At 47.9% G+C, this 15348-nt stretch overlaps 1 protein-coding gene across 1 annotated transcript in view; it reads left to right on the forward strand.

Moving 5' to 3' along the window:
- The window catches only part of LOC118936607 (START domain-containing protein 10), a 33673-nt gene that overhangs the window by 9915 nt on the left and 8410 nt on the right, over positions 1–15348 (forward strand). Inside the window, exons 2-3 of the mRNA XM_036965308.2 lie at positions 10705–10852; positions 10955–11058. Coding sequence (XP_036821203.1) covers positions 10705–10852; positions 10955–11058 — 252 coding nt within the window. The remainder of the gene's footprint in view (positions 1–10704; positions 10853–10954; positions 11059–15348) is intronic.

A 15348-nucleotide genomic window follows, 5' to 3' on the forward strand; every position in this document is an offset into this window, starting at 1 on the left:
TGGTTAGGTACATTGGTGGTTAGGTACATTGGTGGTTAGGTACATTGGTGTTTATGGTTAGGTACATTGGTGTTTATGGTTAGGTACATTGGTGTTTATGGTTAGGTACATTGGTGTTTATGGTTAGGTACATTGGTGTTTATGGTTAGGTACATTGGTGTTTATGGTTAGGTACATTGGTGTTTATGGTTAGGTACATTGGTGTTTATGGTTAGGTACAGTATGGCAGTAAGTATTCAGACTCTTTACTCAGTACTTTGTTGAAGCACCATTGGCAGTAAGTATTCAGACTCAGTAGTTTGTTGAAGCACCTTTGGCAGTAAGTATTCAGACTCTTTACTCAGTAGTTTGTTGAAGCACCTTTGGCAGTAAGTATTCAGACTCTTTACTCAGTAGTTTGTTGAAGCACCTTTGGCAGTAAGTATTCAGACTCTTTACTCAGTAGTTTGTTGAAGCACCTTTGGCAGTAAGTATTCAGACTCTTTACTCAGTACTTTGTTGAAGCACCTTTGGCAGTAAGTATTCAGACTCTGTACTCAGTACTTTGTTGAAGCACCTTTGGCAGTAAGTATTCAGACTCTGTACTCAGTACTTTGTTGAAGCACCTTTGGCAGCGATTACAGCCTCGCGTCTTCTTGGGTATGAAGTTACAAGCTTGGCACACCTGCATTTGGGTAGTTTTCCCCCATTCTTCTCTGCAGATCCTCTTAAGCTCTGTCAGGTTGGATGGGGAGTGTTGCTGCACAGCTATTTTCAGGTCTCTCCAGAGATGTTCGATCAGGTTCAAGTCTGGGCTCTGGCCAGACTTGTCCCGAAGCCACTCCTGTGTTGTCTTGGCTGTGTGCTTAGGGTTGTTGTCCTGTTGGAAGGTGAACCTTCACCCCAGTCTGAGGTCCTGAGAGCTCTGGAGCAGGTTTTCATCAATGATCTCTCTCTACTTTGCTCCGTTCAGCTTTCCCTCAAACCTGACTAGTCTCCCAGTCCCTGGCACTGAAAAACATCCCCACAGCATGATGCTGCCACCACCATGCTTCACCGTAGAGATAGTGCCAGGTTTCCTCCAGACGTATCGCTTGACATTCAGGACAATGAGTTCAATCTTGGTTTCATCAGACCAGAGAATCTTGTTTCTCATGGTCTGAGAGTCCTTTAGGTGCCCTTTGGGAAACTCCAAGCGAGCTGTCATGTGCCTTTTACTGAGGAGTGGCTTCCATCTGGTCACTACCATAAAGTAGAGGAACCCCGGAGCTCTGTCAGCGGGACCATCGGGTTCTTGGTCACCTCCCTGACCAAGGCCCTTCTCCCCTGATTACTCAGTTTGTCCAGGCGGCCAGCTCTAGGAAAAGTCTTGGCGGTTCCAAACTTCTTCCGTTTAAGAATGATGGAGACAACTGTGTTCTTGTACCTTCAATCTGTGTCTCTACACAATCCTGTCTCGGAGCTCTACGAACAACTCCTTCCACCTCTCGGCTTGGTTTCTGCTCTGTCAACTGTGGGGCCTTATTTTAATAAAGGTGTGTGCTTTTCCAATTCATGTCCAATCAATAAGGTATTTCTGTTTTTTATTTTAAATAAAATAGTAAATCTTCTAAAAACCTGTTTTCACTTTCTCGTTATGGGGTATTGTGTGTAGATTGACGAGGAAAGGTTTTTATGTAAATCCATTTTAGAATGAGGCTGTAACGTAACAAACAACATGTGGTAAAAGTCAATGGTTCTGAATACTTTCTGAAATGCCCTGTATGTGGCTGGTTTAACATGCTGTCAGACTGACTGGTGCTGTTTGGACATTCTCCAGCCCACACACACTCTGAAATGCCCTGTATGTGGCTGGTTTAACACGCTGTCAGACTGACTGGGACTGTTTGGACTCTCTCCAGCCCACACACACTCTGAAATGCCCTGTATGTGGCTGGTTTAACACGCTGTCAGACTGACTGGGACTGTTTAGACATTCTCCAGCCCACACACACTCTGAAATGCCCTGTATGTGGCTGGTTTAACAAGCTGTCAGACTGATGGGGACTGTTTAGACATTCTCCAGCCCACACACACTCTGAAATGCCCTGTATGTGGCTGGTTTAACACGCTGTCAGACTGACTGGGACTGTGTGGACATTCTCCAGCCCACACACACCCTGAGGACTGAGGGGAAACCCTGTTCACTGATGGTATACATATACACACTCATCCCCTCTCATCCTTCTCTTCCACATTCGCCTACCCATGTCCAGCAGAAGACATGAGCTTTGACAGGCCTGGGAGAGAGAGGGGAGGGGGAGAGTAGAGTGGGGGAGCAAGGGAGAAGGAGGGATGTTTGATTAAACACAGCAGCGGACTGTAGTGCAGTCTGATACAGGGGGAAGGGTGTGTGTATAATGTTTGAGGTTAGAGGTTGTGTATCATGTGACTGTGAGCATCTACTGTCTGGTCCACAGGACCACATACATATATACTGCCAACATTGACCGCTCGCACATGGGATTTCAGTTTTACGTTTCAAACACACGCACCACAGTTTAGTCTCCGTCTCGTTTTTGCTCTCTCCTGCCCTCATCAGTAGAGGATTGTACTGAATTAGTTTAATAGAATTGCGTTGATAGTCTTCCCCCTCCTGTTTCAGTCTGCCCTGTGGACACAATCACTTCATTATTCTCTCAACTCCATTGTGACTTTTAAGTCCTTAGTCCAACACACACACACACACACACAGAGTTGGGTTACTGAATCACCAGTGAAACTGCAGTAGTAACTGATAACAGGTCCTCATGACCATAGATAGTAAGCTGGATAGACTAGAGTGTAGATTTGGCTGTTGAAAGATGGGGTTCCTCATCTAGTGTTCAGGGTTATCCCCATGTGGCTGTGATTGAAAGTAGTGCACTCCTCCTAGAGGTCGACCGACTATGATTTTTCAAAGCCGATACCGATTAATCGGCCGTTTTTAAAATGTATTTATTTATTTCTATATATTTGTAATAACGACAATTACAACAATACTGAATGAACACTTTTATTTGAACTTAATATAATACATAAATAAACATCTATTTTGTCTCAAATAAATAATGAAACTTGTTCAATTTGAAATAATGCAAAAACAAAGTGTTGGAGAAGAAAGTAAAAGTGCAATATGTGCCATGTAAGAAAGCTAACGTTTAAGTTCCTTGCTCAGAACATGAGAACATATGAAAGCTGGTGGTTCCTTTTAACATTAGTCTTCAATATTCCCAGGTAAGAAGTTTTAGGTTGAAGTTATTATAGGAATTATAGGACTATTTCTCTATATACCTTTTGTATTTTATATACCTTTGACTATTGGATGTTCTTATAGGTACTTTAGTATTGCCAGCCTAATCTCGGGAGTTGATAGGCTTGAAGTCATAAACAGCGCTATGCTTCAAGCATTGCGAAGAGCTGCTGGCAAACGCAGGAAAGTGCTGTTTGAATGAATGCTTACGAGCCTGCTGGTGCCTACCACCGCTCAGTCAGACTGCTCTATCAAATATCAAATCATAGACTTAATTATAATATAATAACACACAGAAATACGAGCCTTAGGTCATTAATATGGTCAAATCCGGAAACTATCATCTCGAAAACAAAACGTTTATTATTTCAGTGAAATACAGAACCGTTCGGTATTTTATCTAACGGGTGGCATCCATAAGTCTAAATATTCTTGTTACATTGCACAACCTTCAATGTTATGTCATAATTATTTAAAACTCTGGCAAATTAATTGCGGTCGTTGTTAGGAAGAAATGGTCTTCACACAGTTTGCAACGAGCCAGGCGGACCAAACTGCTGCATATACCCTGACTCTGCTTGTACTGAACGCAAGAGAAGTGACACAACTTCCCTAGTTAATATTGCCTGCTAACATGAATTTATTTTAACTAAATATGTAGGTTTAAAAATATATATTTGTGTATTGATTTTAAGAAAGGCGTTGATGTTTATGGTTAGGTACATTGGTGTTTATGGTTAGGTACATTGGTGTTTATGGTTAGGTACATTGGTGTTTATGGTTAGGTACATTGGTGTTTATGGTTAGGTACATTGGTGGTTAGGTACATTGGTGGTTAGGTACATTGGTGGTTAGGTACATTGGTGGTTAGGTACATTGGTGGTTAGGTACATTGGTGGTTAGGTACATTGGTGGTTAGGTACATTGGTGGTTAGGTACATTGGTGGTTAGGTACATTGGTGGTTAGGTACATTGGTGGTTAGGTACATTGGTGTTTATGGTTAGGTACATTGGTGTTTATGGTTAGGTACATTGGTGTTTATGGTTAGGTACATTGGTGTTTATGGTTAGGTACATTGGTGGTTAGGTACATTGGTGGTTAGGTACATTGGTGGTTAGGTACATTGGTGGTTAGGTACATTGGTGGTTAGGTACATTGGTGGTTAGGTACATTGGTGTTTATGGTTAGGTACATTGGTGTTTATGGTTAGGTACATTGGTGTTTATGGTTAGGTACATTGGTGTTTATGGTTAGGTACATTGGTGTTTATGGTTAGGTACATTGGTGTTATGGTTAGGTACATTGGTGTTTATGGTTAGGTACATTGGTGTTTATGGTTAGGTACATTGGTGTTTATGGTTAGGTACATTGGTGTTTATGGTTAGGTACATTGGTGTTTATGGTTAGGTACATTGGTGTTTATGGTTAGGTACATTGGTGTTTATGGTTAGGTACATTGGTGTTTATGGTTAGGTACATTGGTGTTTATGGTTAGGTACATTGGTGTTTATGGTTAGGTACATTGGTGTTTATGGTTAGGTACATTGGTGTTTATGGTTAGGTACATTGGTGTTTATGGTTAGGTACATTGGTGTTTATGGTTAGGTACATTGGTGTTTATGGTTAGGTACATTGGTGTTTATGGTTAGGTACATTGGTGTTTATGGTTAGGTACATTGGTGTTTATGGTTAGGTACATTGGTGTTTATGGTTAGGTACATTGGTGTTTATGGTTAGGTACATTGGTGTTTATGGTTAGGTACATTGGTGTTTATGGTTAGGTACATTGGTGTTTATGGTTAGGTACATTGGTGTTTATGGTTAGGTACATTGATGTTTATGGTTAGGTACATTGGTGTTTATGGTTAGGTACATTGGTGTTTATGGTTAGGTACATTGGTGTTTATGGTTAGGTACATTGGTGCAACGACAGTGCTTTTTTTGCGAATGCACTTCATCACCAGTTTGGCGAAGTAGGCTGTGATTCTGTGATAAATTAACAGGCACTGCATTCATTATTTGCAACAGAGGACAAGCTAGTTAAACTAGTAATATCATCAACCACGTGTATTTCACTAGTGATTGTTAAGATGTATTGTTTTTTATGAGATAAGTTTAATGCCAGCTAACAACTTACCTTCGCTCCTTGCTGCACTCGCGTAACAGGTGGTCAGCCTGCCACGCAGTTTCTCGTGGAGTGAAATTGGCCATAATTACCGATTGTTATGAATTTGAAATCGGCCCTAATTAATGGCCCATGCTGATTTTAATCGGTCGACCTCTAGGTTCTCCCCTCCCCTCCCCCATCTTCTGTCTGTTGTTGTGGTGTGGAGTCTTCCCTTGGCTGAGGTAACCATGGAGATGGCGTTACTGTAGGGCAGGTTTGCAGAACTCTGTGTGTGGGCGCGCGCACGGTCTCATTTTTTAAGAGCCTGACATTGGCATAATTCTGTGCCAACGGTTTTACTATTAAACATTCACCCCCACACACAAACAAGCTCTTTCCCCTCCCTTCTCTCTACTCTCTCACCTCCCACCTCCCGTCTCTCTACTCTCTCCCCTCCCTTCTCTCTACTCTCTCACCTCCCTTCTCTCTACTCTCTCACCTCCCTTTTCTCTACTCTCTCTCCCCTCTCTCCCTTCTCTCTCCCCTTCCTCCCTTCTCTCTCCTCCCTTCTCTCTACTCTCTCACCTCTCCCCTCCCTTCTCTCTACTCTCTCACCTCCCTTCTCTCTACTCTCTCACCTCCCTTTTCTCTACTCTCTCTCCCCTCTCTCCCTTCTCTCTCCCCTCTCTCCCTTCTCTCTCCCCTTCCTCCCTTCTCTCTCCTCCCTTCTCTCTCCTCCCTTCTCTCTCCTCCCTTCTCTCTACTCTCTCCTCTCCCTTCTCTCTCCTCTCCCTTCTCTCTCCTCTCCCTTCTCTCTCCTCTCCCTTCTCTCTCCTCTCCCTTCTCTCTCCTCTCCCTTCTCTCTCCTCTCCCTTCTCTCTCCTCTCCCTTCTCTCTCCTCTCCCTTCTCTCTCCTCTCCTCTCTCCTCTCTCCTCTCCTCTCTCCTCTCTCCTCTCCCTTCTCTCTCCTCTCTCTTCTCCCTTCTCTCTCCTCTCTCTCCTCTCTCCTCTCTCCTCTCTCTCCTCTCTCCTCTCCCTTCTCTCTCCTCTCCCTTCTCTCTACTCTCTCCTCTCCCTTCTCTCTCCTCTCCCTTCTCTCTCCTCTCCCTTCTCTCTCCTCTCCCTTCTCTCTACTCTCTCCTCTCCCTTCTCTCTCCTCTCCCTTCTCTCTCCTCTCTCTACTCTCTCCTCTCCCTACTCTCTACTCTCTCCTCTCTCTACTCTCTCCTCTCCCTTCTCTCTACTCCTCTCCCTTCTCTCTCCTCTCCCTTCTCTCTCCTCTCCCTTCTCTCTCCTCTCTCTACTCTCTCCTCTCCCTACTCTCTACTCTCTCCTCTCTCTACTCTCTCCTCTCCCTTCTCTCTACTCCTCTCCCTTCTCTCTCCTCTCCCTTCTCTCTACTCTCTCTTCTCCCTACTCTCTCTTCTCCCTACTCTCTCTTCTCCCTTCTCTCTCCTCTCCCTTCTCTCTCCTCTCCCTTCTCTCTCCTCTCTCTACTCTCTCCTCTCCCTTCTCTCTACTCTCTCCTCTCCCTTCTCTCTACTCCTCTCCCTTCTCTCTACTCTCTCTTCTCCCTTCTCTCTCCCTCCCTTCTCTCTCCTCTCCCTTCTCTCTCCTCTCTCTACTCTCTCCTCTCCCTTCTCTCTACTCTCTCCTCTCCCTTCTCTCTACTCTCTCCTCTCCCTTCTCTCTACTCTCTCTTCTCCCTTCTCTCTCCTCTCCCTTCTCTCTCCTCTCCCTTCTCTCTACTCCTCTCCCTTCTATCTCCTCTCCCTTCTCTGTACTATCTCCTCTCCCTTCTCTCTCCTCTCCTTTCTCTCTACTCTCTCCTCTCCCTTCTCTCTCCTCTCCCTTCTCTCTCCTCTCCCTTCTCTCTCCTCTCCCTTCTCTCTACTCTCTCCTCTCCCTTCTCTCTACTCTCTCCTCTCCCTTCTCTCTACTCTCTCCTCTCTCTACTCTCTCCTCTCCCTTCTCTCTACTCTCTCCTCTCTCCTCTCCCTTCTCTCTACTCTCTACTCTCCCTTCTCTTTCTACTCTCCCTTCTCTCTACTCTCTCTCCCCTCTCTTTACTCTCTCTCCCCTCTCTTTACTCTCTCTCCCCTCTCTTTACTCTCTCTCCCCCCTCTCTACTCTCCCCTCTCTACTCTCTCTCCCCTCTCTACTCTCTCTCCCCTCTCTACTCTCTCTCCCCTCTCTACTCTCTCTCCCCTCTCTACTCTCTCTCCCCTCTCTCTACTCTCTACTCTCTCTCCCCTCTCTCTACTCCCTCCTCTCCCTTCTCTCTACTCTCTCCCTTCTCTCTACTCTCTACTCTCTCCCTTCTCTCTACTCTTTACTCTCTCCCTTCTCTCTCCTCTCTCCTCTCTACTCTCTCCTCCTCTCCCTTCTCTCTACTCCTCTCCCTTCTCTCTACTCCTCTCCCTTCTCTCTACTCCTCTCCCTTCTCTCTCCTCTCCTTTCTCTCTACTCTCTCCTCTCCCTTCTCTCTCCTCTCCCTTCTCTCTCCTCTCCCTTCTCTCTCCTCTCCCTTCTCTCTCCTCTCTCCTCTCCCTTCTCTCTACTCTCTACTGTCTCCCTTCTCTCTACTCTCTCCTCTCCCTTCTCTCTACTCCCTCCTCTCTCCTCTCTCCTCTCCCTTCTCTCTACTCTCTACTGTCTCCCTTCTCTCTACTCTCTCCCTTCTCTCTACTCTCTACTCTCCCTTCTCTTTCTACTCTCTCCCTTCTCTCTACTCTCTACTCTCCCTTCTCTTTCTACTCTCCCTTCTCTACTCTCTCTCCCCTCTCTACTCTCTCTCCCCTCTCTACTCTCTCTCCCCTCTCTACTCTCTCTCCCCTCTCTACTCTCTCTCCCCTCTCTACTCTCTCTCCCCTCTCTCCATTCTCTCTACTCTCTCTCCCCTCTCTCCATTCTCTCTACTCTCTACTCTCTCCCTTCTCTCTACTCTCTACTCTCTCCCTTCTCTCTACTCTCTCCCTTCTCTCTCTACTCTCCCTTCTCTCTCCCTTCTCTGTCTACTCTCTACTCTCTCCCCTCTCTCCCTTCTCTCTCCCCTCGATTCTCTCCCTCCTCTCTCTTCTCCCGCTCCTCTCTCCCCCTCCCTCCATTCTCTCTTCTCCCTCCCTCCCTTCTCTCTACTCTCCTCTCTACTCTCCCTTCTCTCTCTACTCTCTACTCTCTCCTCTCTCCCTTCTCTCTCTCTCCACTCTACTCTCTCCCCTCGATTCTCTCCCTCTCTCTTCTCCCGCTCCTCTCTCTCTTCTCCCGCTCCTCTCTCCCCCTCCCTCCCTTCTCTCTTCTCCCTCCCTCCCTCTCCTCTCCTCTCCTCTCTCTGTCTCCTCTCCATTTTGATATCTGAAAATTCTTATGACCCCAACCATTTTGCAATTAACAGCCAATGTTTACTCTCTTAATTGGGGCTATTGCAGTCAATTGAAAAACATTCTAACAGTATTTCTGATTGTTTTCTCAACTCAACTGCCTTGCTCAGGAGCAGAACGACAGATTTTTACCTCGTCGGCTCTGGGATTTGATCCAGAAACATTTTGGTTACTAGCCCAACGCTCTAACCACGGCTACCTGCCGCCCCAGGTGTGAGTTTCTGTGCCTCTGCCTCCCCACACATTGTTTTCAACATATTGTGGCCGGTAATATCAAAGTCTCGTCAATAGTGTGTGGTTTCATAGCGTAACGGGCTCAGACATTCTCCGTGGGAATGATTCAAGTGCAACGGTCAAGTGAGGCATTTTCCCACCATCTAAGGGCTCTCTCTCTAGTTGAATTTTAATTTCTAGATTTATATGATTTTCTCTTAGATTTTTAAGGTTAACCACATTACAATGATTTTGAGAGACAAAGACGATATTATAATCAATTAGTGTGTATATATACTGAACAAAAAATATAAATGCAACAATTTCAAAATTTTTACTGAGTTACAGTTCATATAAGGAAATCAGTCAATTGAAATAAATTCTTTAGGCCCTAATCTATGGATTTCACATGACTAGGCAGGGGCGCAGCCATGGGTGGGCCTGGGAGGGCATAGGCCCATCCACTTGGGAGCCAGGCCCATCCACTTGGGACCCAGGCCCATCCACTGGGGAGCCAGGCCTATTCATTGGGGAACCAGGACAGTCAATCAGAATGAGTTTTTCCACACAAAAGGGCTTTATTACAGACAAATACTCCTCGGTTTCATCGTCTGCCCAGGTGGCTGGTCTCAAACGATCCCGCAGGTGAAGAAGTCGGATGTGGAGGTCCTGGGCTGATGTGGTTATATGTGGTCTGTTGTGAGGCCGGTTGGACAGACTGCCAAATTCTCTAAAATGACGGAGGCAGCTTATGGTAGGGAAATGAACATTAAATTCTCTAGCAACAGCTCTGGTGGACATTCCTGCAGTCAGTATGCCAATTGCACACTCCCTCAACTTGAGACACCTGTGGCATTGTGTTGTGTGACAAAACTGCATATTTTAAGCTGGCCCTTTATTGTCCCCAGCACGTTTTGTACGTGTGGAACATTTCTGCGTTCTTTTATTTCCGCTCAAGAAACATGAGACCAACACTCACATATTGCTTTTATATTTGTGTATATATATATATATATATATATATATATATATATATATATATATATATATATATATATATATATATATATATATATATATATATATATTTATTTATTTTTAAATTCAGGATTTTGGAAATTCTACCACGACCCCATTTTGATAACACATGGGGTCGCAACCCCTAGTTTGGGAACCGCTGCTCTTCTCTCTGCCCTCTCTTCTCTCTGCCCTCTCTTCTCTCTGCCCTCTCTTCTCTAACACTGTCCTTCATGTAGCTGTGTGTTTGTCCTCTGTAAAATGTTAGTTATTTACAGTTTAGTTGCTGTAGGCTAGAGACACATCTATCTACTGGCCCATCTGTATCTACTGGCCCGATCTGTATCTACTGGCCACATCTGTACCTACTGGCCACATCTGTACCTACTGGCCACATCTGTACCTACTGGCCACATCTGTACCTACTGGCCACATCTGTACCTACTGGCCACATCTGTATCTACTGGCCACATCTCTTCATGTAAAAACACACACAGTAGTGGAAGGGATTTGGCATCCGGGTGGTGTCAGCTGTGTATTAAGGAGAGCAGGAGTTGGTAGTGTATTTTGTTTGTGTATGCACAGTATTTATTTTAGAGTGTGTGTTTGGTTGACGTGTGTGTGTGTGTGTGTGTGTGTTTGGTCGACTAATGGTTGACGTGTGTGTGTGTGTGTGTGTGTGTGTGTGTGTGTGTGTGTTTGGTCGACTAATGGTTGACGTGTGTCTCTCCTGCAGTGTCGGATGGCGTGTAAGGACGTGCCAGCTGAGACCATGTATGATGTTCTTCATGACATCGAGTACCGGAGGAAATGGGACGCAAACGTCATCGAAACCTTCGATATCGGAAAACTCACTGTTAACGCAGACGTGGGCTACTACTCCTGTACGACACATCCATACACACACACACACACACACACACACACACGTTCTTGGCGCTGTGTGTGTCTGTATGTTAATGAGGCTCCTCCTCGTCTGTGTCTAGGGAAGTGTCCCAAGCCGCTGAGGAACCGTGACGTCATCACGCTGCGCTCCTGGCTGCCCATGGGCAGTGATTACATCATCATCAACTACTCTGTCAAACATGCCGTAAGTATAAACATGTACAAGGAGAGAATCCTGGTCCAGAACCCTGTACTCTACCACCTGGCCCATGGCTCTCCAACCCTGTTCCTGTACTCTAACACCTGGCCCATGGCTCTCCAACCCTGTTCCTGTACTCTAACACCTGGCCCATGGCTCTCCAACCCTGTTCCTGTACTCTAACACCTGGCCCATGGCTCTCCAACCCTGTTCCTGTACTCTAACACCTGGCCCATGGCTCTCCAACCCTGTTCCTGTACTCTAACACCTGGCCCATGGCTCTCCAACCCTGTTCCTGTAGTATACCACCTGGCCCATGGCTCTCCAACCCTGTTTCTATACTCTACTACCTGGCCCATGGCTCTCCAACCCTGTTCCTGTAGTATACCACCTGGCCCATGGCTCTCCAACCCTGTTCCTATACTCTACCACCTGGCCCATGGCTCTCCAACCCTGTTCCTGTAGTATACCACCTGGCCCATGGCTCTCCAACCCTGTTCCTGTAGTATAACCTGGCCCATGGCTCTCCAACCCTGTTCCTGTACTCTATTACCTGGCCCATGGCTCTCCAACCCTGTTCCTGTAGTATACCACCTGGCCCATGGCTCTCCAACCCTGTTCCTGTAGTATACCACCTGGCCCATGGCTCTCCAACCCTGTTCCTATACTCTACCACCTGGCCCATGGCTCTCCAACCCTGTTCCTGTAGTATACCACCTGGCACATGGCTCTCCAACCCTGTTCCTGTACTCTACCACCTGGCCCATGGCTCTCCAACCCTGTTCCTGTAGAACTACCCCTCTAGGTTCACTCCAACCCTGTTCCTGTACTATACCACCTGGCCCATGGCTCTCCAACCCTTTTCCTATACTATACCACCTGGCCCATGGCTCTCCAACCCTTTTCCTGTACTATACCACCTGGCCCATGGCTCTCCAACCCTGTTCCTGTACTCTACCACCTGGCCCATGGCTCTCCAACCCTGTTCCTGTACTCTACCACCTGGCCCATGGCTCTCCAACCCTGTTCCTGTAGTATACCACCTGGCCCATGGCTCTCCAACCCTGTTCCTATACTCTACCACCTGGTCCATGGCTCTCCAACCCTGTTCCTGTAGTATACTACCTGGCCCATGGCTCTCCAACCCTGTTCCTGTAGTATAACCTGGCCCATGGCTCTCCAACCCTGTTCCTGTACTCTACCACCTGGCCCATGGCTCTCCAACCCTGTTCCTGTAGTATACCACCTGGCCCATGGCTCTCCAACCCTGTTCCTGTAGTATACCACCTGGCCCATGGCTCTCCAACCCTGTTCCTATACTCTACCACCTGGCCCATGGCTCTCCAACCCTGTTCCTGTAGTATACCACCTGGCACATGGCTCTCCAACCCTGTTCCTGTACTCTACCACCTGGCCCATGGCTCTCCAACCCTGTTCCTGTAGAACTACCCCTCTAGGTTCACTCCAACCCTGTTCCTGTACTATACCACCTGGCCCATGGCTCTCCAACCCTTTTCCTATACTATACCACCTGGCCCATGGCTCTCCAACCCTTTTCCTGTACTATACCACCTGGCCCATGGCTCTCCAACCCTGTTCCTGTACTCTACCACCTGGCCCATGGCTCTTCAACCCTGTTCCTGTACTCTACCACCTGGCCCATGGCTCTCCAACCCTGTTCCTGTACTCTACCACCTGGCCCATGGCTCTCCAACCCTGTTCCTGTAGTATACCACCTGGCACATGGCTCTCCAACCCTGTTCCTGTACTCTACCACCTGGCCCATGGCTCTCCAACCCTGTTCCTGTAGTATACCACCTGGCACATGGCTCTCCAACCCTGTTCCTGTACTCTACCACCTGGCCCATGGCTCTCCAACCCTGTTCCTGTAGAACTACCCCTCTAGGTTCACTCCAACCCTGTTCCTGTACTATACCACCTGGCCCATGGCTCTCCAACCCTTTTCCTATACTATACCACCTGGCCCATGGCTCTCCAACCCTTTTCCTGTACTATACCACCTGGCCCATGGCTCTCCAACCCTGTTCCTGTACTCTACCACCTGGCCCATGGCTCTCCAACCCTGTTCCTGTACTCTACCACCTGGCCCATGGCTCTCCAACCCTGTTCCTGTACTCTACCACCTGGCCCATGGCTCTCCAACCCTGTTCCTGTAGAACTACCCCTCTAGGTTCACTCCAACCCTGTTCCTATACTCTACCACCTGGCCCATGGCTCTCCAACCCTGTTCCTGTACTATACCACCTGGCCCATGGCTCTCCAACCCTGTTCCTGTAGTATAACATCTGGCCCATGGCTCTCCAACCCTGTTCCTGTAGAACTACCCCTCTAGGTTCACTCCAATCCTGTTCCTGTACTATACCACCTGGCCCATGGCTCTCCAACCCTTTTCCTATACTATACCACCTGGCCCATGGCTCTCCAACCCTTTTCCTGTACTATACCACCTGGCCCATGGCTCTCCAACCCTGTTCCTGTACTCTACCACCTGGCCCATGGCTCTCCAACCCTGTTCCTGTACTCTACCACCTGGCCCATGGCTCTCCAAACCTGTTCCTGTACTCTACCACCTGGCCCATGGCTCTCCAACCCTGTTCCTGTAGAACTACCCCTCTAGGTTCACTCCAACCCTTTTCCTATACTATACCACCTGGCCCATGGCTCTCCAACCCTTTTCCTGTACTAAACCACCTGGCCCATGGCTCTCCAACCCTGTTCCTGTACTCTACCACCTGGCCCATGGCTCTCCAACCCTGTTCCTGTACTCTATCACCTGGCCCATGGCTCTCCAACCCTGTTCCTGTACTCTACCACCTGGCCCATGGCTCTCCAACCCTGTTCCTGTAGAACTACCCCTCTAGGTTCACTCCAACCCTGTTCCTATACTCTACCACCTGGCCCATGGCTCTCCAACCCTGTTCCTGTACTATACCACCTGGCCCATGGCTCTCCAACCCTGTTCCTGTAGTATAACATCTGGCCCATGGCTCTCCAACCCTTTTCCTGTAGAACTACCCCTCTATAGGTTCACTCCAACCCTGTTCCTGAACTATACCACCTGGCCCATGGCTCTCCAACCCTGTTCCTGTAGAACTACCCCTCTATAGGTTCACTCCAACCCTGTTCCTGAACTATACCACCTGGCCCATGGCTCTCCAACCCTGTTCCTGTAGAACTACCCCTCTATAGGTTCACTCCAACCCTGTTCCTGAACTATACCACCTGGCCCATGGCTCTCCAACCCTGTTCCTTTACTCTACCACCTGGCCCATGGCTCTCCAACCCTGTTCCTGTAGAACTACCACTCTATAGGTTCACTCCAACCCTGTTCCTGTACTATACCACCTGGCCCATGGCTCTCCAACCCTGTTCCTGTAGTATACCACCTGGCCCATGGCTCTCCAACCCTGTTCCTTTACTCTACCACCTGGCCCATGGCTCTCCAACCCTGTTCCTGTAGAACTACCCCTCTATAGGTTCACTCCAACCCTGTTCCTGAACTATACCACCTGGCCCATGGCTCTCCAACCCTGTTCCTGTAGAACTACCCCTCTATAGGTTCACTCCAACCCTGTTCCTGAACTATACCACCTGGCCCATGGCTCTCCAACCCTGTTCCTTTACTCTACCACCTGGCCCATGGCTCTCCAACCCTGTTCCTGTAGAACTACCACTCTATAGGTTCACTCCAACCCTGTTCCTGTACTATACCACCTGGCCCATGGCTCTCCAACCCTGTTCCTGTAGTATACCACCTGGCCCATGGCTCTCCAACCCTGTTCCTGTAGAACTACCCCTCTATAGGTTCACTCCAACCCTGTTCCTGAACTATACCACCTGGCCCATGGCTCTCCAACCCTGTTCTTGTAGAACTACCCCTCTATAGGTTCACTCCAACCCTGTTCCTGAACTATACCACCTGGCCCATGGCTCTCCAACCCTGTTCCTTTACTCTACCACCTGGCCCATGGCTCTCCAACCCTGTTCCTGTAGTATAACATCTGGCCCATGGCTCTCCAACCCTGTTCCTGTAGAACTACCCCTCTAGGTTCACTCCAATCCTGTTCCTGTACTATACCACCTGGCCCATGGCTCTCCAACCCTTTTCCTATACTATACCACCTGGCCCATGGCTCTCCAACCCTTTTCCTGTACTATACCACCTGGCCCATGGCTCTCCAACCCTGTTCCTGTACTCTACCACCTGGCCCATGGCTCTCCAACCCTGTTCCTGTACTCTACCACCTGGCCCATGGCTCTCCAAACCTGTTCCTG

This window comes from Oncorhynchus mykiss, chromosome 27 (assembly GCF_057628025.1).
Source record: "Oncorhynchus mykiss isolate SJ-2025 chromosome 27, ASM5762802v1, whole genome shotgun sequence".
NCBI lineage: Eukaryota > Metazoa > Chordata > Actinopteri > Salmoniformes > Salmonidae > Oncorhynchus > Oncorhynchus mykiss.